At 40.6% G+C, this 24,914-nt stretch overlaps 1 protein-coding gene across 9 annotated transcripts in view; it reads left to right on the top strand.

The window, feature by feature from the left end:
- Positions 1 to 24,914, top strand: part of celf4 (CUGBP Elav-like family member 4) — a 1,189,269-nt gene that overhangs the window by 488,455 nt on the left and 675,900 nt on the right. For all 9 annotated transcript variants that reach the window (XM_033032265.1, XM_033032259.1, XM_033032244.1 and 6 more), the window contains exon 3: positions 3,483 to 3,531. In XM_033032265.1, the coding sequence (XP_032888156.1) occupies positions 3,483 to 3,531 (49 nt within the window). The remainder of the gene's footprint in view (positions 1 to 3,482; positions 3,532 to 24,914) is intronic.

The following is a 24,914-nucleotide window of genomic DNA, read 5'->3' as shown; positions in this document are numbered from 1 at the left end:
GGATACTGAGTTGGATGATCAGCCATGATCATATCGAATGGCGGTGCAGGCTCGAAGGGCCGAATGGCCTACTCCTGCACCTATTTTCTATGTGTCTATGTTTCTAAAGTGCCGGGAAATGAACTTGCCAGCAGCGGTACAATCAAAAAGGAACACACAATACACAATAAAATCCACCATAGCATTCTTATTATTATTGTGATGTGTATGTTATAGAGAAACACTTTATTTTACCTGCATGAATACAATCGAACTATACATGAGGACAACAGGTTGTTCAAAAAGAGAAAGGAAACAGTGCAGAACGCAGCGTTACAAAATAGCGCAGGACCTATCTTTGGAAAGGAGATGAGGAGGAATTTCATGAGCCAGAGGGCAGTGAATCTATAGAATTCATTGCCACAGATGGCTGTGGAGGCCGTCTTTGGGTATTTTTACAGCGGAGATTGATGGGTTCTTGATTAGTAAGGATCTCAAATATTATGGGGAGAAGGCAGGAGAATGGGGTTGAGAGGGAAGGATAGATAAGCCCGATTGAATGGCAGACTAGACATGATGGGCCAAATTGCCTAATTCTGCTCCTATGAGTTATGAACAACAACATTGAAAGGGCAGATAAAAAAAGTGCAAGGGCTGTAATGAGAATAGATCGGGTATAATCTATACCTTATGAGAGGTTCCTCCAATAGTCTGATAATAGTGCAAAAAGCTGTTCTTTAATTTGATGGCACATGCTTTCAAGCTTTTGTATCTTCTGCCTGATGGAAAAAGGGGAGAAGAGAGAATGACGAATGTGTGAGTGGTCCTTGATTATGTTGGCTGCTCTCCTTAGCCAGTGTGAAGTGTAGATGGAGTTTATATGGGGGGGTGAGGCTGGTTTGCGTGCTGGACTGAACTGCATCCACAATTTCTTGTGGTGTTGAGCAGAACAGTTCCCAAACCATGTTGAGATGCATCCTCATAGGATGCTTTCTACAGCGCATCTGAATAAATTGTTGAGTGTCATTAAAGTGTTACAGTAGGTCATGCAGGAGGATTGCATCTTCTGATTGCTCGATCATTTCATTTTTTAAATCTCAACATCTTGCTTGTAACTCTGAAATATACCGAGCCAGATTGAAAAATAGTATCACCATGGTAACCTAATAGTTGAAGTAATAAAAAAGCACTTCTTTCATCATCAGTGCAGAACAAGATTCAGAACATGACACATATGTAATTTTTGCTGTGAATGTGTGACACACATAAATAATAGAAAAATATTAATTGAAAAGCAATTCACAATTTACAGTATTGAAGTCATAGCAATGCAAAGTAACTACGATAGGAAATTATTGTTATTTTTAAAAACGTTATAACAGATTCCTGGTATCAATTTTCATTCACTTTATTAATTTATTTGAACATCTATTCTTTATCATTTTATTTCTTCTTTCTTTCTGTTTACTATCTGCCAGTGCTTATCCAGCACATTTATGGTTATACCTGTGATCTTCCAGTAGTTTTTTAGTTTCTGTCTTCTCTCTGGATTTTGAACAACCCAGCATTGCCCAATTTATGAACTGTCAATATGGAGACTCATTGTTCTGCATTTTCCTAGCTGTGAGCTTCACAGTTGGCATTAAAGTGTAAGAAGAAGAAGCACTTTGCTATTCAAGCCCTCCAGCCTGGTGCATTTCTTATTAAGTTAACAGCTGACCTGATCTTTAGGCTTGACTCCATTTTCCTGCCCTATCCCCATAATCCATGATTCCCCTGAATAGTCTGGAAATGCATTGGACGGCACAGTGGCAGAGTTGCTGCCCTAGAGCGCCAGAGACCCAGATTCAATCCTGACAAAGGTGCTGACTATGTGGAATTTGTACACTCTACCTCTGACCTATGTGGGTTTTCTCCGGGTCCTCCAGTTTCCTCCCACACTCCAAAGATGTACAGGATTATAAGTGAAATAGCTTTGGTTAAATTGTCCCTCTTGTGTGTAGGATGGTGCTAGTGTATGGGGTGATTGCTGGTCGGTGCGGACTCAGTGGGCTGAAGGACCTGTTTCCGCACTGTATCTCTAAAAATGAAAATGACAAAGCCTCATATTTCACTGCATGAAGAAATTCATCCTGAACTCAGCCTTCAGTGACTGAACCTATATTCTGGGAATTCACCCTTTGATTATTAACTCTCCCAGTAGGGGAAACATCTTCACAGCACCCACTCTGCCACAACCAACAACCAACAAAAAGGCAATGGAAGACCATCAGATCACTAGATTATCAGTCTTTGGTCTTTTGACCTTACTTTCCAATGTTTCTCTATTGATACTAATAATGAAGCTCCCTCTGGGCTTTTGCCCCTTGGTTGCCAATTTTTTAATGTATGTGTTTAACGTCCTGTATTGTGACCATACATATTGAAAACACAAAGCTTCACCTCCTTCCCCTCCCATCGAGCTCCCATACTTAACACATTTTACTCTGTTCAACCTGCACTCTGTTGAAGTTGTACCACCAATGCCAGCAAAGACATATTAATCTCTGAAGTATGGATCTCCCTTTTTCCAAAATCTGTTGCTGCCAGGCATCAGTTTGCGAGGTTGTGATGTGAGAGTTGACGCACGAGACGACAAGAAATTGCAGAGTTGTTAATGTATCCCAGTCCATCGCACAGACCAGACTCCCCACCATTGAATCCATCTACACTTCACGCTGCCTCAGAGAAGCAGCCAATATAAACACAGACTTGTCCCATCATGGCCTTCCTTCTTCTCCCTGCTCCCATTCAGCAGAAGGTACAGGAATTTGAACGCATACACACCAGAGTCAGGAACAACATCTTCCCTTCAGTTATCAGGCCTCTGAATGCTCCTTCCATTAACTAGGAAATTGTCCAATTCACAATTGTGGAAATTCTAATGCGCTACAATGCTGAGAACTATATTCTTTGCTCTATTGTACTTCTGTTGACAATTGTATTTATGTATAGTATATCTGATCTATTTGGATTGCATACAAAACAAAGCTTTTCACTGTATCTCAGTACATGTGACAATAATAAACTTTAGCCTTGTGTAGTACAATAATTCCATTCAAAACTTGTATTTAACATGGATTTTAATTTTATTTGGCTAATTTGTAATTCAAATGCAAATATGATGTGGAATATAACAAGTTTATACTTGGTTTTGAAAAAAATAATTTAGATCTATCTTTTGACCTATTATTCTACTTGTAAAGTATAAATTATTTCACACAACCCTTATGTATTTATTCTTAGAATAACTAATTCTAATAATAACTATTCTTAGAATAACTAAATAATTCTAAATGTACTGCGAAGTTGCTTACAAAGTTTTGCTACGTTCATAGTGATAATTCCAAGCTGTAAGAAAGCTTTGACTCTCAAACATGCCATGTGATACTTCTGAAGTGATTCACTTGTAATCTTATAACAAGGGATTAGAAATGACCATTGCTTTTTCTTTGTATCCACAGATGAACAGACCGATCCAGGTGAAACCAGCGGACAGCGAAAGCAGAGGAGGTAGTTGTCTTTGTTGCTCCAAGCTCTGGTGCTCAATGTAATTTGTTGATTACTGCTCTGCTTCAGAGGCAAGGATCTATCAGAACAGATACTGAGTTGAGGATCTTTGCAATTTATTTTCTCTAAGAACGTGGGTCTTTGGTTCTTTAGCAGTGCAGATTTTCATTTAAAGCCGCAGTGGCTTCTTTTCAATGCATTAATTGTCAATTTAGTTTTGTGTGCTGCATAGCACAATTCATCTAACCAAAAGTCTTTGTGTATTTAGATTGATTTAGGAGTTGTGGAATGAATGATTAACATTTAGAAGAAAGTGACAATGAGGTAAATTCAAACCAAGAGATAGAAATATTTTCCCTAGATTCACTTATCCAGAAAATTGTTATACACTGTGCAATCCTACTAATCCTAAAATAGAGTGCTACTCTTTGACTAAAATTTATGCAGAATTTATTGTGGCAGATCAGGCTGACCTGGTCCAACCACTTAGATTCACTCCCCATGGTCTACCAATACTCAACCCACACTTAAGCCTACCTAGGCCAGATGCAAAGGGACTATCTCACTGGCCCATTGACTGATGAGAGTGACTGGACCCAATGAGTCAGTCAGCTGACCTTTGCCATGTGTAAAAACTGTCAATTATATTAATAGTTTTTAATAGCTCTGACATCCAGAGGCAGAAGAACTATCAAACTGGAGTAAATAACTAAACATATCCAGTTTTAATTTTTTTAACCAAAATACATAAGAACCTATAATAATTAAAAATATTGCTTTTTACCTCCTCATCAATGGGATATCAGATCCATGTCAGTCCATGTGTAGGTTTCCAGTTGTGATCCCCCAATTTAATGGTGGGGAAGTCCCGGCTGGACTGTGCTTCACTATTGAATTCCAGGCAGAATGTCAGGAAAACACAAACTCCTGCATCGCATAGCATTTCGCCGGAGGTCTAGTTATTTACTTCAGTTTCAGTAGCTTCGTGTCATCAGGTCCAGTGTGATCGACAGCAGAAGTCAACATGATCTGCACCATTAGATACATTTAGCAGTCAGAATGGACTTACACAAGGATATTGAAGGAGTTTGAGTCATGCATGACTACCCAGTCTTTGAAAAGTTTATTTCAAAATACTTCATTGCATTTGCATTGCATTCATGCAAGTTTGTATAAAGTAAACAAGGGCTACAGCTGTGATCAACTGCTCAGGTTATCTATATGATAGATTATTTTTTCCACAGGCAAAAATGAAATTAAAATCAAACTACAGAATTCAGATATTGGAATATCTTTAAATGGTGAATGAATTTCAGTTGTGGCCTATGTGTGTATTGGTTTGCTAAATTATCTTTAGGTCTGCATAGGTATTACTACTTCTTACAAAGAGTAGACCACAACCTGAGCTTTCATCCACATAGACTTTATCTAATCTGATTTCCTGCGTTCTTGCAATCAGCAGGAATTGCATTTATAGACTGTATTTTGCCAAGAGTTCTACATGTTTTGCTGCTGAAATGCAATAGGTGGGGTCTCTCAAAAAGCTTGAAAATTGCTTGATTGCAACATAACATCTTGACCCGCCCACTGCTTACACGTGCTTCCTGGACTATTCTCATAGTCTTACCTATCTTTTTTTGACCCTATAAATCCAGTTGTCCTTCAGTTATGGCCATAAACAGCCTGTGAACGGCAACTTTGCCTGGGCTGTGAATCCTGAGAACCCTTATGCCACTGCACCTTGGTAATTCCTGCACTGTTGTCAATTCACTGCCCACTGGTATTAAAGGATTTTAACAAATTGCCCCTAGCGTGTAGGATGCAAAAGTGGGACAGTATAGAACAGGTGTGATCAATGGTCAGTGTGGCCTGTTTCAATGCTGTATTTTTCAATCAATCAATCAATCACATTGCTAAAGGCTCTTAAAGAGCTGCTGGATAAAAAGCACCATGATTCAAACATTTTCTTAATGTGACATACCAATGCTGGTCATAGTTACTACCAAAAATACATACTGCTCCCACATAAGTTCAGTAAATAGGTTAACTTTGATGAAATCTAATAACTTTTGCTTGCTATATCTTTAAGAAAATGGTTAGATCGGTTCTTAAAATTCCATTAGTGAAGTAACAAAGCAAGGTGATGGAGTTGGGAGAAAAGGATTAAGTTTAACAATGTGCACCCTATCCAAATATTGGTTTAAAGTATTATTGGGATAAAATAGACTTCAATGCGTTACTTTGTGGTGGGGGTTGTGAAGACCATCATTTTTAAGCTTCTTTTGGATTCCCAATCAGCATGGATTTACAGTCCCCAGTTATCTTAAGGGCCTGTCCCACGAGAATGAGGCCTGCATGCGGCAAGCGCGACCAAACCGGAAGCGGGGGCCACGTGGAGGTCGAGTGATCCCCGTACAGGGCCGGTCCCACCAGCATGCGCCTGCATGCGGCAAGCGCGACCAAACCGGAAGCAGGGGCCGCGCGGAGGTCGAGTGAGTGACGTGAAGTTTGAGCGAAGTCCGCAGGAAGTTCGCGCGTGACGTACGTCGTCAAGACGTGTGTACGGCGTCGAGACGCTGCGCACGCCCATCGAGGCGGTGTGTACGGCGTCGAGGCGGCTGCGGGCCGGCAGGCCATTGCCACGCGAAATATTTGAACACGGTCAGTTTTTCGGAGCCCCGCGCGATGTCGGGACCAGCTCCACACAACTCCATACAGCTCCGGCAATCGAAGTGGGACCGGCCCCGCGAGGCCGTACGGCTCAAGCGACCACATTAGGTCGCGCTTGCCGCATGGCATGGAGTCGCATGCTCGTGGGACAGGCCCTTAACAGAACTTAGTAAAGCCCAACCTAGACCAACAACAGATTGATGAAAGCTAATTAGTCCCAGACAAATTGATTACATAATAAAGGCTAGAAGTCACCTGCTGCAGCCAATGTTTAATGTATTTTACTCATTAGTGAGTGTTCTAATATGTTTTTAATTATTGCATTGTAACTTTAATAATTTTGTTACTTTTAATTATTTTCTGCTATTTTAATACTTTTAACATATCTTTGAAAATAGACATAAAAAAGCCCAGTTTCTATGGTAAAGAAGGCTAGCATTCAGGAATCAAGTCATTGAGTACACCAGTCGGGACATAGTGTCTCAGTTTTATAAAACATTGGTTAGGTCATATTATGAATATTGCGTGCAGTTCTGGTCACCCCATTACAGGAAGGATGTGAAGGATTTATAAGGATGCAGCCTGGATTAGAGGATGTTAGCTATAAGGATATTATTAGCTATTTGAAGCTACACAGAGGTTGAACAAATGTTTTCTCTGGAGTTTTGGAAGCTGAGGGGAGACCTGGTGGAAGTTTATAAAATTATGAGAGGCGTAGATAGGGTAGACAGTCAGAGTCTTTGTCTCAGCGCGGACATATAAATAATTAAGGGCATAGCTTTAAGGTGAGAGGGGAAAAGGCTAAAGGAGATGTACAGGGCAAGTATTTGACAGAGAGTGGTGGGTGCCTGGAATATGCTACCAGGGTGTGATGAAAGCAGATGCAATAGTGACAATGAAGAAACGTTGAGGTGGACACATAGATATGAAGTGAATGGAGGGATATGAGTCAAGGGCAGGCATACAGGGTATTAGTTTACCTTTGCTTCATGTTCCTGTTGCCGCATTGTTCCATGTCCTGTTCTATAGAAGGTGAGACTCTATTCCTAGCTTTGCCCCCAATATCTTTCAGGCTGTGGCGGGGGCAGAACCTCAATTCATGTCACCTAGGATCTAGTTTCAGCAATGGCCCAGTCGACCTTGCTATCTAACTCTCATCTGTGGAGGGTCAGAGAGAGTGGTTCTCTGATTCTGGTCAAAGTACAAGTGTGCAGTGATTGTATGGCAACACAGGTGATCTGATACATGTGTTTTATCGACCGTAAGCTTTAATTTGGGAAGTCCATAGGTCACTTTTCAGGCTCATAACTTCCTGACAATGGCAACACAAGTAGATAGAGTGGAAATAAAAGATGTATGATATGCTCTTTTCACATTTGCCTGTTTTTGACCATATCCCTTCGAACTTTTCCTATCCATCGGAATGCTTTTTAAACATCAACATACCTCTGGCAGCTTGTTCTATATCTGCACCAGAAATTGCCTCTCTGGTCTTTTATATATTTCCCCCTCTCATCTTAACCTATGTCCTCCAGTTCTAGACTGCTCCACCCTGGGAAAAGGCAGTAAATATTCACCGTATCTATGCCCCTCATGACTTTGAATACCTTCATAAGGTCACTTCCCAGCATCTTACACTCCAGGAAAACAAGTCCTAGTCCATTTAGCCTCTCCTTATAACACAATCCCTTGAGTCCTAGTAACATCCTGGTGAATCGTTTCTTCACCCTTTCTAAGTTAATGACATGCTTTTTCACTCTTTCCAGCTTAATGACATATTTTATCATATATTTACCAATACTATTAAAAGTTGATTTTAAAAAAATAAATTGCATTTCAACTCTACATGGTATTTTCAATTTATTAAAAGGAATCTTGCCAAAAATCCGAATGAAACTGCCTCTGCTCTCAATGTGAACACACACAACAACGTTGAATTGAGTGGCAAACCATACCCTGCTTTGGGATTAAGTTAAATGAAAACTCAAATCTATAGTGTTGCAGCTGTCTCTCTGACCTTCAAGCATGGCTCACTGTTCGGGTGGAGAATGTATCCTATAGAGTAAAGCAAATTGGGTTGTTGCTATGAATCTTTTTGTCCTGCCGTGTCTGCTGATATATTCCAGCATGTTTAATACCTTTTCTGAAATGAATACCCATTAGCCTTTATATTATCTTTGCATCCATTCTTCACTCTTTCCTTATTAATCTGAAGCCCAGTGATACAGGAGGTTAGGTGCTACACCAGGACCTAACACAAAGACTGGTACTTGGGCAAAAGGTAGTCTGAAATCCTTGATGATATTCTGAAGCCAAAGGAAAGACCTCTGTTTCCCCCCTCCAACAAACAAACATTAAAGCACGTGTTTTTTTTTCTTGGTTATGGAATAATCTTTTACTCTATGCTTCATTAAGTTCTGACGAATGAGGTTCTGAAGAAAGTATTTCTTGCAACTGACAATAGATAAATGATAACCAGCATGAATCCATGTTAGTTGGAAATCACTGACCCTTGCAGAGTACACTATTCACAGTGGCAAATTATGATTTTTAAACATATCTTATTGTGCATGTGTATTCTGCATGGATACAAAGAAACATTTGGAAAAAGTGTAGTTGTCTTAAACACATCATTTAATTATATTTAAAGATAAAATACTAAATAACTGTAAAAACCTATGTCTAGGGTATCAAATCATCATAAATGCAAAGGCTAACGTCAAGAATGTGCTCCTGTTCTTTGAACTCCTGAGAGAAAATGCAATTTTTCTGAAATCTTCTTTAGTATATTTAATCATCTTTTAGATAAATCAATCTAAGTAGGGCATCAAACAATAAAACACAAACCACAGTCCATATTTGAGTACAAGGTTTGGGGACAATATTTCCATGTTTACTAATACCAAGGAGAATATTAGAAACTCATTTGATACGCATATCTTTCTACTATCATTAGCATATAAATGAAAATGTAACCTGCTATATCTAAGCATGTGGTAGTTTCCGGGTGAAATTTAACAGCGAATAATCTGTATTGACGTGAATATTAAAAGCTGGACAGTTGTAGAGCAGTTTCTGATTGAAGAAGGAATTCAGATTTAAAATATTGAAGAGGTATGTACAGTGGAAAATGATTTGGTGAAACTTGTCAGTGGAGAATATTTATTGATCTGAACATTAAACATCAGAAAATAGTGAAATAGTTTCTGATTCAGTGAGAAGCCTGTATTTTAAGTATTTAGCAATTTTGTACATTTGAACATAGTGAACATTTGTTTTGTTAATATCACAATTCTGCTTCGATGATGTGTGTTCATCTGGAGCATCAGAGATAGCATTCTTTTTTTTTCACATTGTTTGGAATATATTTTAAATCTGAATTCCTTGTGTATTGATAAACTTCCCTTCAAAATCTCCATCAAAATGCTAAACAAACAAGGTTTGAATATTTAATCAAACTGTCCCCCAAGTCATCTCAGCACCTTGAATCTATCCCATGCTTGTACATGTATAAATTGCAAATGTGTCATTAATACACAGCAAATGATTTCAGCAAGACCCACTGAAGGCTCCTTAATGCTAATGATTAGCTGAATCTATATGTGACCATGGCTTCCTTCCTGAAAATAAAGGACACAAAAATATAGGTTTAAAGATTGCAAAGTAAACACATGCAAAATTGATTCCTTTCCTTCATCAATGTTGCATTATTGATAAAAATGACTAAATGCAATTTATGACACTGAACTACTTTTTCTTTTCAGTTGACGGAATGGTTAATTTTCATTGGTGCGGGGATAATCAACTGGAATAATTCCACTTGTTTATTTGATTATATTCCCAAGGTACAGATGAGTCATTATGTATGAATATTATTGGTTACTTCAGAATAGAGCTGTTATCCATAGTCGGGGATGGAACTTTTCGAGTAAGGTATTACTACAAAAGTGTCTTCAATAACTTTGCAGATTTTACTAGGAATCACAAAGTCAAAATATGCATCAAAATGGCACTATTTTAGCATAAATACCAGTTCCAATGCTGAGAATGGCTACTGATTTTGATATGTCTATAAAATCTGATCTTCCATGCAGTTGTTTTATCGGGATTAAATTTATATTATTGGAAAGGTGTGGGAGCATGGTAATTTCATCAATTTGATTATATTACAGAATAGTAAGCAATCGAAATTCATCCTGCGAGGTGAATCTGAAATCTTTAAATAATTATCATTCAAAATAATCTGATAAGTGAGCTACAATTTCATTAAAATACTTCTGGCGCACTGTGCTGTAGATCAGCTTTGCATTTTTATTCTGACTTTGAAAAGAACGTAGATTATTCATAGTTTTATAAGTACGATAGATGGTTCTATCTTCCAGTGCCATATGACTATTTCAGTTTCAGAGAAATGGTACAGAAACAGGCCCTTCAGCCCACCGAGTCCATGCTGACCATCGATCGCCTGTTCACACTAGTTCTATGTTATCCCACTTTCTTGTCCTACATATTACATACACTCCTACAAACCCGCACATATTTGAGGTATGGGAGGAAACTAAGTGCCCAGAGGAAACCCACGCGATCGCAGGGAGAAGGTGCAAACTCCACACAGACAGCACCCACAGTCAGGAATGAACAGGGATCTCTGGCACTGTGAAGCAGCAGCTCCACCAGCTGCACCACTGTGTCGCATTTATGGAAACTTAGCTTAGTTAATGGCTGAGAACATGTTAGCAGTGTGTAATTTTCACATGCTGCTCACCCATTCTTGCCAGCAGGTGATCCAAGCCTATTTAAAGGCCTGCAGCTGTGGCTCAGCAATCTGTTTGCATGCCAGCATTGATTTAAAATTCCTTTATAAAGCCTACATATTTTCCCCTCTCTATTGATGTCACGTTCTTCTGCACTACAGCCTCTCCATCCCCCTTCCATTTACCTGCTAAAGGGGCTGTCCCACTGCGGCGACCTAATCCACAAGTTCTGACGAATTTGCCCTTGACTCATACTCGCAGCATGGTCGACACGAGGTCCTAGGAGGTCTTTGTAACTCTCCTTCATGCTCGAGAGTAGTCCCCGCGTACTCGAAGCCTCAGCTAGGTCGCGGCATTTTTTCAACGTTGAAAATTGCTCTCGAGTAAAAAAAGGTCGCCATGGAAAAAATTGATGCTTTTTTTGCTTGTAGGTTTAGTCGAAGTAGATTGTCGTAGGTCGGCATGTTATTCGTAGGTAATCGAGGGTAGTCGAAGGTAATCGAAGGTAGTCGAAGGTAGTCTTAGATAGTCTTCAACATAGTCGAAGGGAGGTCGGAGGTCGAAGGAGATCGAAGGAGGTCGTCTTCACTCGCCACTACTCAGTTCAATTTTCCCAAAGCTAGTCGAAGCTAATCTTCAACATCGTCGAACGAGGGCGAAGGAGGTCTTTTACATAGTCGTAGGAGGACTTCAACATGAGATTTTTTCAAACTCTCCTAAACTCTTCTAAACTCGCCAATTAGGTTGCCGTAGTGGGACAGCCCCTTAATTAGCAGCGAATGTACAGGTTCAATGGTATTTTATTGTCATAAGTAACTAGATACAGTGAAAGTCTTTGTTTTGCATACAATTCAGTAAAATCTTACTATACATAAGCACAATCATACGTAAATACATGAGTGCAATGATTAGTAGATTTCACTGAGACAGTTAGAAACATAGAAACATAGAAATTAGGTGCAGGAGTAGGCCATTCGGCCCTTCGAGCCTGCACCGCCATTCAATATGATCATGGCTGATCATCCAACTCAGTATCCCGTACCTGCCTTCTCTCCATACCCTCTGATCCCCTTAGCCACAAGGGCCACATCTAACTCCCTCTTAAATATAGCCAATGAACTGGCCTCAACTACCCTCTGTGGCAGAGAGTTCCAGAGATTCACCACTCTCTGTGTGAAAAAAGTTTTTCTCATCTCGGTTTTAAAGGATTTCTCCCTTATCCTTAAGCTGTGACCCCTTGTCCTGGACTTCCCCCAACATCGGGAACAATCTTCCTGCATTTAGCCTGTCCAACCCCTTAAGAATTTTGTATGTTTCTATAAGATCCCCTCTCAATCTCCTAAATTCTAGAGAGTATAAACCAAGTCTATCCAGTCTTTCTTCATAAGACAGTCCTGACATCCCACGAATCAGTCTGGTGAACCTTCTCTGCACTTCCTCTATGGCAATAATGTCCTTCCTCAGATTTGGAGACCAAAACTGTACGCAATACTCCAGGTGTGGTCTCACCAAGATCCTGTACAACTGCAGTAGAACCTCCCTGCTCCTATACTCAAATCCTTTTGCTATGAAAGCTAACATACCATTCGCTTTCTTCACTGCCTGCTGCACCTGCATGCCTACTTTCAATGACTGGTGTACCATGACACCCAGGTCTCACTGCATCTCCCCTTTTCCTAATCGGCCACCATTTAGATAATAGTCTGCTTTCCTGTTTTTGCCACCAAAATGGATAACCTCACATTTATCCACATTATACTGCATCTACCAAACATTTGCCCACTCACCCAGCCTATCCAAGTCACCTTGCAGTCTCCTAGCATCCTCCTCACAGCTAGCACTGCCCCCCAGCTTAGTGTCATCCGCAAACCTTGGAGATATTGCCTTCAATTCCCTCATCCAGATCATTAATATATATTGTAAATAGCTGGGGTCCCAGCACTGAGCCTTGCGGTACCCCACTAGTCACTGCCTGCCATTGTGAAAAGGACCCGTTTACTCCTACTCTTTGCTTCCTGTTTGCCAGCCAGTTCTCTATCCACATCAATACTGAACCCCCAATGCCGTGTGCTTTAAGTTTGTAAGCTAATCTCTTATGTGGGACCTTGTCGAAAGCCTTCTGGAAGTCCAGATACACCACATCCACTGGTTCTCCCCTATCCACGCTACTAGTTACATCCTCGAAAAATTCTATAAGATTCGTCAGACATGATTTACCTTTTGTAAATCCATGCTGACTTTGTCCAATGATTTCACCACTTTCCAAATGTGCTGCTATCCCATCTTTAATAACTGACTCTAGCAGTTCTCAAAGAGTCGCCATGTTTACAGCGCATTCTTGTGTCCTTCAAGTTTCAAGTTCTGAAAAGTATTGAGCCTTATCTGAGCTTTAAAAGCCCCTTGTCCTTTTGGCAGCATCGCATAGGTGTTGCAGAGGTCAGCCAGGCCCGGTGATGATGTCAATGTCCTCCATCATTGCTCCACCGCTTCATGTCACTGCAGGCTGCTGCAGTTCCTCTGCACTCCTCTGACCTCTGTGGGGTTCAGTTTAGTTTATTGTCACGTGTGCCGAGGGAGAGTGAAAAGATAATGATACATGCTAAGAGAATAACATTCACTGCAAGGTAAACCCAGCAAGGTCCGGTCAAGGATGGACCGAGGGACATCAGAGGTAGATAGTAGTTCAACACTGCTCTCTGGTTGTAGTAGGATGATTCAGTTGCCTGATAACAGCTGGAAAGAAACTGTCCCTGAATCTGGTGGTGTGCATTTCCACACTTCTATCTCTTCAACAGTGCTCGATCCACACAATCCCTCGGCTAATACAGGGCCTCCAGCAGCCCACTCCGTTGATACCTCACCTTGCGAGCACCCTGTCTCATCGCCTTCAGCGGCCACCGCTCTACTCAGTGTGTTGGGATGCCTCTCTCAGCTGGCCTCGGAACCCCTAGAGTGCCTCTAAGGGCGGGGAGGCGAGCTGACAACTCACACATTGGCATCCATCTTCTCCTCTGTCTGCCACCACCGCCATCTTCATTGTATCAGTGCCACCCCCTGGAATTAATCCCTTAAACCCTCCTATCACCTTCTCTTTTAAGACCCTCTTTAAAATGTATCTCTTTGGAGACTATCAATCTTTGGCTTCAACTTTACTTTTGAACTCGCTAGAATTTAGAAGATTGAGGGGGGATCTTATAGAAACTTAGAAAATTCTTAAGGGGTTGGACAGGCTAGATGCAGGAAGATTGTTCCCGATGTTGGGGAAGTCCAGAACAAGGGGTCACTGTTTAAGGATAAGGGGGAAATCTTTTAGGACCAGATGAGAAAAACATTTTTCACGGAGAGAGTGGTGAATCTCTGGATTTCTCTGCCACAGAATGTAGTTAAGGCCAGTTCATTGGCTATATTTAAGAGGGAGTTAGATGTGGCCCTTGTGGCTAAAGGGATCAGGGGATATGGAGAGAAGGCAGGTACAGGATACTGAGTTGGATGATAAGCCATGATCATATTGAATGGCGGTGCAGGCTCGAAGGGCCGAATGGCCTACTCCTGCACCTATTTTCTATGTTTCTATGTATTATTATCTCCTTATGAAGCATCTTGATTATTATTTAATTCTGAGTTAAATAACCAAAAGAAAAGTGCTTTTTATTTTTTTCATGTTACTACATACCTGGCTTTAGCAGACTTACTGATATGATAAGTGATTTTTGTCCTTCCCTTCTTGAAATAGTAAAACCTTGAACATTGTGCACCTAATCTCTGGTCATGCAATTTCATCAGTGGAAAAGTGCAAACTCTAAACCATTTATCTTCTTTATATTTGTAGTGAGATCCCTGGTGTTGGCTTTCACTGTTACCTGCAATTAATAAAGTGATTTGTATTAATAAACTGACATTATCGTTCGTGGCATCAACATGAATCTTGCCGCAGATACATTTTCCTATTTTTACTGCAAGGTTAAATATGACAGCTGTTTTCAAGTTTTCATTTCAGTAACGTTAACCTCTGGCAGCTGAAACCAGGTGGTCTGACCTTTCACCATTGACAGGCAGACCACAACATCATATCAAACAGCCCTTCTTCACCCAATAATGAATGTCGAGCTTTAATAGGGACGAACGTCATCTGGTTTAGGAAAAATAAATTGCTGAATTTCTGCTATATTTCTGAATTTTAAAATGTCCTGCATCATTTAAGAAATGTCATTATACATTTGGAAAATTAGTTAGTTGCTCCTTGACAATATATAATTTTCATTTAACAATTGATGGCCCTGGGAAAATTCATCTTGAATCCACTATCAATAATACCAATTCTTTATATGGAAATATGAAGGAAGTATTGAAATCAGAGACATCAAAATGTATAATCAGATGTGAATTGTACTCCATTTAATAAAGCATGTTGTTCTTTTACTTTGGGGTTTCATAGGATAATGCAGCTAAAGATTTCTTATACAGCTAAAATAAATAGATCAATAAAATCTGATAATTGCTGACCATATTGTTTTTATAATATTGATTGACAGATCCATTTTCAAAACATTGTCCTTTGCGTGACTTTTCAAACAACCGTTTGTCAATGTTTCACCAAAACCCTTCTCAATCTTACTCAGATCAGCTGAGTTTTAACGTTCTTCCATCCACAGCCACAGTTCATGTACCTTACAAAGTCATCACTGTACTTCATTGATTGTCTTTGGGTAGGCTCCTTGCTACTTGAAGGTTAAAAAGATACTTCTGTGTTTTTGTGGAGCTGCCATTACAAGAAAAAATAATAAATCAGGGTTTTGTTTTTAAATATTTGAATTTGAAAAGCATCAATGTAGGCCTTGACAAACTGACAAATAGACTCCTTCATAATCCTTCACTCTGATAAGCCAAAAACATTGTTGGTTAATGTTTTGCAGTGCTTCAACTTTGCAGATTCTATAGCTTAAAACTCATGATGGTCAGGTTAGCTTCCTCATAAGAACTTATAGGGAGCAAATAATATTGATAAAATTAAACCTATTTTTCTTCGAATGGGTCAAAGATTGTATCCCACATCCAATATGGAGCCTGGAGTCCAAACTGTATTACCTTCCATTTTATTTGTAATGTAATATTGTCAGAGTGGCCAAATCCATAGATCCCATGACTTTTATTTGGCTCCAGATGAAAGTAGCTGAATGGAAATAGCAGGACTGCACACTATGTTGTGATGGATGCTGCACTTTGTAAGATTGTGTCAAAATATGATCTCTTTTGTTTATTAATGAAGGACTTGGGGAATTGAACATTTTCATATTCTATCCACTGACAACATTAAATTCTTCCAAGTTAACCATAACATAGATCATTCCAGCACTGGGCTCTCACTACATTACTCTGTGTTTTACATTAAAGCACTCTCACCTGAACTAGTATGACATGTTTATTCTCCAGACTCTCGTTTCTTGTTCTCTAAGGACTTATGAAAACTACCAAACTGGAGGATGTGTTAGTTACCAGCTGTCAGAGAGAGATGAGATACTCATTCTAAATGCTTGATGTGGATTAAATCTGGGTCTCAAAAGTTGCAAGGACAGGCATTAGAGGAGAGTTTCAAAACAAGTCTTATTTGTTGTCAAGTGCAAAGTATGAAACGTGTTGCTCTGCTATGAAGCTCGACACGTCAGCTAGAGATATAACAGAGGGAATAGGTTTTTGCCTGCAGCAACATCACATTTTCTTTCAATACATAGCTCTAAGGCATTCTGTTAATAGTGCTGCTACTGTATGTTTGCCAGATGGCTATTAACTGTATTATGCTAGGGGGTGTTAGTGTGTGCATCACAACCCAAACTACTGGACAAAGTCATCATACTTAAGAAAAATAGCCTTTCGTTTTTTTTTGCCAGAACCCAAAAGATGATTAAGTTGAACAATAAATTTTAAGATAACTATCTGAGGTTGAGTGAAGTTTGCTGGGGTCGGGGTGTTTGCAGGGGAGGGAGATGGATTTATATTTTTATGTACAGCATTTCAGTCAAAACATAGAAATCATTTACAATAGTCCAATGGACTAAATATTGAAACTCCAACTACCTTATGCATGAACAAATCTATGCATATTTATTATGCTTCCACTTTTTCAAAAGACCCATCTTCTTAATAAAACGTCAGCTTAAAGTGCATTTTATTAATATTTCTATTTACAAGCAATGTACTTATTTATAAAGTAATCTGCTTACTTTGGGCATACAAGATAGGCCATAAAATATTCACTTTCGCTGCTTCATTGGGATATATCTATTCATATGGTGATTTCACTTCCTACTAAATATTCTAAAGGGAGCTGTACTTTTAATCCACGTTGTTATTAGCATTTAGGTAAATAGATTTATGTTAGAACTGAATAAATGTGGTTAAATTCAACTGAATTGAGGTATCCAGCTAAGGTGAAAATACACAGGTATTTCATATATAAGAATACCGAAAAACCTCAGGGGATTAACTGGCACTTGGCCAACTGTAGTAATTTCCTCCAAGTATTTTAAACAAAGTGGCAAAACTATTGAAGGGACACACCGAGGGACTGGCTGTGCAAGGTCGGGATAATGCCAAAGGAGCATTATTTAAAAAATTAAATCTATTTTAATTAGTTCTGAACGTTCCTAACTTTCAAATACAGAAAGGAACATGACAGTACAAAGTATCAAATGGCCAAAGGTAGACACAAAATGCTGGAGTAAAGGGCCTGTCCCACTTGGGCGTCATTTGCGCGTCACGCAGGTGGCGCACGAGGATTTTGAGAATCTACCGCACGTCACTTCCTACGCCACCACGTCTCACCACGCACCATGCACGGGTGAATGCACGCCATGCGTGCGTCGTGCGTCGTGACGCGTAAATGATGTTGTGTAAATGATGCGCAAATAACGCCCGAGTGGGACCGGCCCTTAACTCAGCGGGACAGGCAGCATCTCTGGAGAGTGGAAATGGGTGACATTTTGGGTCGAGACACTTCTTCAGATGGCCATCAAACGACCATCAGAGTACCCCAGAGTAGGTACACCAGACAAGGACCACTTGGTGTTTATGAAACACTTGCTTTGTGGGACCTCCTTGATAATGAGGCCCATCCGCACAGTCCCAGAAGGCAAATTCCTCTCCTCAGGCATTCCCTCAGTTGAGGATAATTTCCTTCATTCTGGATGATTCTATGATATAAATGAAGTCAGAACCTGTACCTTTCTCCGGTTTATTCTGAATTTTATGTTGTCTTGTTCGATTTATATCACCGAAAAGTTATGAAGATTGCCCACGGTAAAGTATACAGAGAGATGTTAGGCATTACGGAATGATGGAGTAATCTTGCATTATCTTCATCATTGTGACATTACATAGGAGTGACATTTACCTGCACTGTGAACTGTTTAGAGATGAATTACATTTGTGCATTGAATGCTTGGCATGCAAACATTTTAAAAAATGTCAAAAGGCACCAAATCCTCCATATGCAGGTACACTGCTTTTCCTTTATTTTCCTTTATTTTCCTATATTTGTTCTGCTGTGAATTAAAAAAAACAAAGTATTAAAATTAAATGTAATTGTATGTGATCTGAATGCATAATTTGTGCATAAAATCTATTTAGCACATGTTAGATCATGCTGTCTTTTTACACTGGGTTAATTAGTGACCAGTGGCAACTTGCCCTAGGTTCTTCTGGTCACCTTAGTATGCGTGTTTAACCAGGATTGGAAGCATTTCGAATAATTTGATCCCCCAGCTGTTACTGACAGCTTGGTTGTTCATGGTGTGACCTCCAACCTGCAACTTTCACTCAATGTAAAATAAAGAAAACCGACAGAGAGCCACCATTGAAACACTGGCGTTTTGCTGACAGCCTCTGCCAAAGTCATTTTTCTGTGCATCAATTTTGCTCACAAACATCAGCAGGAAAGAGATCAATTAAAACATTCATCTCTAAAAAAAATCCACCTCAGTAAAAGATGCACCAATCATGACCACCCCCTTAATAACCCTGCACTTGCAATGAAGTGGGGCTGTCCACAGCATGGTCAGGCCATTCTATTATGATTGTTTGTATTTTGTTTCTCTGTACTGTCCCATATTTCCTCTCTTCCATTGCAGCTTTTTACATTGACATATCGGTGCAGCCATGGAGAGATTTCTTTAAGAGTTGACTGACTTTCAAGAAATAACACAACAGCTGACTTGCTGCAGGATTTACTCTTTATTTTACAGCGTGGAAATTGGAGGTCAAGGGTCACACCTTTAACAATCATGTTCTACAGCAAGATGGCAACTAAAAACACCAAGGTTACATTTTTGCACACAATTTCAGGCATAAAACGGCCGAAGGATTTTTTAAAAACTGGGCTTTTCACCAAAATCTGGGTTTTGAGTATAGAAATTGGGAGGTTACGTTACGTTACATTATAAAAACCATCTTCCCCTTGGCTAGCAATGATCCATTCTACATTTTCAATAGACAATAGACAATAGGTGCTGATGTAGGCCATTCGGCCCTTCGAGCCACCACCACCATTCAATGTGATCATGGCTGATCATCCACAATCAGTACCCCATTCCTGCCTTCTCTCCATATCCCTTAACTCCAATATCCCTGAGAGCTCTATTTAACTTTCTCTTGAAAGCATCCCCTTGAACTTCATCCCCTTTGATCTCTCATTTTCACACCTTACCCTTTCATATCTCTATGTCTCCCTCTCCCCTGATTCTCAGTCTGAAGAAAGGTCTTGACTTGAAATGTTACCCATTCCTTCCATCCAGAGATGATACCTGTCCCACTGAGTTACTCCAGCATTTTTTGTCTATCATCAATAATCAGCATCTGGTTCCTTCCGACACATTTGGAGTGTCTTCAGTTTTGTTATCCTGCTATAGGAAAGATATTGTTAAGATGAAAAGAGTACAAAAATGTTGCCAGGACTTCTGGGACTGAACTATAGGGAGAGGTTGAGGCTTTATTCATCATAACACAGCTGGATGAGAGGTGATCCTGTACAAGTGTTTAAGATCATGAGGGAATTAGACAGAGTAGATGCAGAGTCTCTTACCCAGAGTAGGGGAATCAAGAACCTGAGGACATAGGTGCGAAGGGAAAGATTTAATAGGAAGCAACTCTCTTTTCACATAGAAGATGGTGGGGATGTGGAATGAGCTGCAAGAGGAGGTAGTTGAGGCAAACACTATAACAACATTTAAAAGACATTTGGACAGGTGTATGGACAGGAAAGGTTTAGAGGGATATGGGCCATGTGTGGGCAGGTGAGACTAGTGTAGAGGGGGCAGTTTGGTCGGCATGGGTAAGTTGGGCCTAATGGCCTGTTTCTATGCTGTGTAATTCAATGACTCTATGATTCTATCTAAATTCTTATGCTGGTTCATGAATGTTATGCTACCGAGACATGCAGCATGCACTTAGCTCACCCGAAGAGATGAGCAAAAAAGTTTCAGAAGTGAAATGAGCAATTGATCGCAGTGGGAGTGTCAGGGTATGAGATCTTAGCCATGATTCATTATATGTCAAGTCTTCAATCTAGCCCAGGATATTTTGTGAAGGAGACATTAACAGCTGATTTCCCGTAAATTATCTACCAAACAACTGAGGAAAGACACATGCATGGAGAAAATAATTGCGTTTAAAAACATGAAAATAGGACATCTGTGCGCAAAGGTTTAAATTGTGTAAAATTAAGATTTAATATTAAAAATATGAAAATGGTTATGCCAGATATTACATGTGAGTCAATTCATGTTGCAAATATATTCAAAGAAAAGAATGGCTCTATTATCAATCACTTTCACAACATCTAGACATCCCAAAGGGATATACAGTTAATTAATTATAATTTTTATGGCTCACTTACAAGTGAGAAAACATGTATGTTTGGCAAACAATAATTGTCAAATAATTTTCAATGGCAACAAATCCTATTTATATAAAAATGCTAGACTGTGGGACCCGTTGGGTCCCAGCTTAACGCTGGAGGGCTGGTTCCCCAACGCAATATTCCACCTCTCCACCAATTCCAATATTGCTGGCCAGTGGGGGAGGGGGGGCTTTCTGGAGTGCTAGCATACACATACACACATACACACACACACACACACACACACACACACACACACACACACACACACACACACACACACACACACACACACACACACACACTCACACTCACACTCACACACACACACACACACATATACATACAGACTCACACACACACTTACACACACACTGACTTACACACCATATATATGACAGTAAACTTTCTTGAATCTACTCAAACGGCTGAGGGCGACCTCTCCACTGTGAGGCTTCCGCAGTCAGCAGCACTTCCGCAATCAGCATTACCTCTGCACTTACTGGAAATTACGTAATCAGCGTGACCTCTGCACTCACCGGAAATTATGCAATCAGCGCGACACACCGGAAATTAAGTAATCAGCGCGACACACCGGAAATTAATCAATCAGCGTGACCTGTCCACTAAGCGGAAGTCACGGAATGATCGGGACCTTTGGACTAAACACAGTCGGAGCTAACAAAGCATTTCTTCCTTTCAAACGCAGTCGGAGCTAGCAAAGCATTTATTCCTTCCAAATGCAGTCGGAGCTAACAAAGCATTTATTCCTTCCAAACACAGTCGGAGCTAACAAAGCATCTATTCCTTCCAAACACAGTCGGAGCTAACAAAGCATTTATTCCTTCCAAACGCAGCGGAGCTAACAAAGCATTTATTGCTTCATAACGCAGTCGGAGCTAACAAAGCATTTCTTCCTTCCTGTCTCCTCCCATTCTCAGCTCTCCCTCAGCCATCGGGCTTCTCCTCTTCCTCTCTCCTTTCTTATCCCCGCCCACCCCCCCCCCTCCCCTCATCAGTCTGAAGAAGGGTTTCAGCCCGAAATGTTGCCTATTTCCTTCGCTCCATAGATGCTGCTGCACCCGCTGAGTTTCTCCAGCACTTTTGTCTACCTCATGACATTGTCATTTCATTTCCAATTTTGCATTGCAATTTCAAGCACAGGCAGGGCAGGCCAAACAACTCATCGCATTGTCATTAAGGGCTAACAAATCATTTATTGCAAGTACATTGCAGACTCACAGTTCAGTTGATTCACAGCTTAGAATCACAGTTGTGGCCTCTCCCTCGCGATCTTCCAGAGTGACTGACTCACGTCCAGGCATCCGGGGTTTTATAGTACTGCCCGCCCCCCCCATCCTCACCTCCGGAAGGGGCATTACCTCCATCATGGTGATTGACAGGCGAGAGGACCAATCAGCTGATCTCAAGACTTTTTAAACACTAATAACTTTTTTATTTTTCATCGATCGGAAAAATTCTCAGGACTGCCTCAGCGGAGGAGGACTGTGAGTAACATGGCCAAAAATCATAGCGATATAGGGTAGTGTTCTAAAATCAATGCACAGCGCAGACAGGAAGTGGTCAAGATGAGACTTTTAGTTATATAGATGTTGCATTCTCTTTATAATCTCATTCTCCTTTGAAGTATTAAGTAAATGTCCTGAAATTGGACCTAATTGTGCTTGTCCTTAATGCACAGCCTGTGCAAAGAAACCACACATGGTTTCTGCTAACTGTCATTCCTGGGATTATAAGACTACAGTGAAAATTGAATTTGACTGTGCTTTTTAGAAACGATAACCAGGATTTGGGCTTTCTTCTGGTTAATAAGCCATAGTTTGTCCTCCAGAGGTATTTGGATAATTTTGAAGATATGCAAAGGGATGCTGAGTGTGAAGAACTGAGTAAGAATGAAAAGAAGGCAAGAAGAAATAAAACAATAAACTAACTTTTCCAACCGCAGGAAATGTTACACTTGTCGCTTGACTCCATCCAAGGACCTAATGCCCCTGTCCCACTTAGGAAACCTGAACGGAAACCTCTGGAGACTTTGCACCCCACCCAAGGTTTCTGTGCAGTTCCCGGAGGTTTTTGTCAGTCTCACTACCTGCTTCCACTACCTGCAACCTCCGGCAACCACCTGCAACCTCCGGGAACTGCACGGAAACCTTGGGTGGGGCGCAAAGTTTCCAGAGGTTTCTGTTCAGGTTTCCTAAGTGGGACAGGGGCATTAGCAATCTTTCCAGGTGTGGCAGAGGTTCACCTGCACCTCCTACAACCTCATCTATTGCATCCGCTGCTCTAGGTGTCAGCTGCTCTACATCGGTGAGACCAAGCGTAGGCTTGGCGATCGCTTCACCCAACACCTCCGCTCAGTTCGCAATAACCAATCTGATCTCCCGGTGGCTCAGCACTTCAATTGCCCCTCCAATTCCAAATCCGACCTTTCTGTCCTGGGCCTCCTCCATGGCCAAAGTGAGTCCCACAGCAAACTGGAGGAGCAGCACCTCATATTTCGCTTGGGTAGTTTACACCGCAGCGGTATGAATATTGACCTCCAATTTCAGGTAGTCCTTGCTTTCTCCGACTTTCCCCTCCCCTTCCCAGCTGTCCCACAGCCCACTGTCTCCGCCTCTTCTTTTCCTCTTCCAGCCCCCCCCAACATCAGTCTGAAGAAGGGTCTCAACCCTAAACATCACCTATTCCTTCGCTCCATAGATGCTGCCTCACCCGCTTATTTTCTCCAGCATTTTTGTCTACTAACTTTTCCAATGTCTCTCAATCCAATATGTCTCTTTCCAAATTTGCCATTCTTAAATGTGATTTAATCTTGCCTATTTACTTTGCTTAAGTGTTTCTTCTTTTCATGCAGTTTGCCTTTCACCTAACCTAAGCTTTGGAGAGGATCATCCTCCCACTATCATATCTTGTTTCCTCCCATTACCCAGTTCCAGTGCCTGCGCTTCCAATTTCCCCAAATTACCATCTCTCTGTTCCTGCTTTTTCTTTCAACCTCTGACCCCAGGGTGCCTCATCACATTAAACTCAACAAACTAATCTTCCCCAGTCAAAAAATAGCCATAAAGAAAACAAAGGAAATTATTCTGTTAAAACAGTTAAGAAACAAAGTATATTTGGTGTTTCCAGAACTTAAAAAAACTAGAGTCTTCATGTCAAAAGAGCAACCTTTCCTTTCATACGTCTTACAAGACAACAAAATGGCAAATGCTCATTAAAATTCTATGCTGTTCAGTTTAATCCTTCCATTATGGTGAGTTATTGGGCAATAAATTGTTAATTAAACTCCTGCAGTTTGCTTCCTAAGAATCCAATAATTTTCTCACCAGAAACCAACCAAAATGCTCTCAAGAGTCACCAAATGGCCATGAGTCACAACACCACTCATTCCTTTTTTGTCTTCCAACCTCCCAATGCTTTGCCTGCAAGCTCTGCTTACAGTGAGTAAGGCTGGGATGATTTGGTATATGCATGTGTTGTGAGAAAGAAAACATTTATCGACTGCTTCAGAATAATTTGACCCACATGTTGTAAGTGATTAGAGAGCAGCATCCATTTTTGTGGAACTTTAAGAATACGCTAAAGGTACTTGGTTACAGAGCTGAATCCATACCAACCACTTTATTACATGGTTCATGTGTTATTTATAAATTGAACCCATTTTTGAGATTGATTTTTGAAACCAAAATTCCAACATCTTAATGAGTGCAAGCTGCAGAAATCTGAATTTTTTTAAGAAGCAGAAACTGTTGAAAATACTGAGCGAAATGAGGGAGCATCCGGGGAGAGAGACATGGAGTTAGCATTACAGATTGATGAGCCAAAAGGTCATTGACTTGAAAAGTTAATGGGCCTGTCCCACTTAGGCTATTTTTAGGTGACTGCCAGCGACTGTCATAGTCATAGCAGGTCGTTGAAAAACTGACGCTGGACCCCCCTTCGACATAAAATTTGAAATAGAATCATACTTTACAACAACAAAAAACTGGTCGGCACCAGCGACAACCTACGTCATCCTGACGACAACCTATGTCATCCTGAGGCCAACCTAC

Source organism: Amblyraja radiata, chromosome 1 (assembly GCF_010909765.2).
Source record: "Amblyraja radiata isolate CabotCenter1 chromosome 1, sAmbRad1.1.pri, whole genome shotgun sequence".
Lineage (NCBI taxonomy): Eukaryota > Metazoa > Chordata > Chondrichthyes > Rajiformes > Rajidae > Amblyraja > Amblyraja radiata.
Note: the sequence above shows the minus strand (reverse complement) of the source record. Positions and strands in the feature narration are given on the sequence as shown.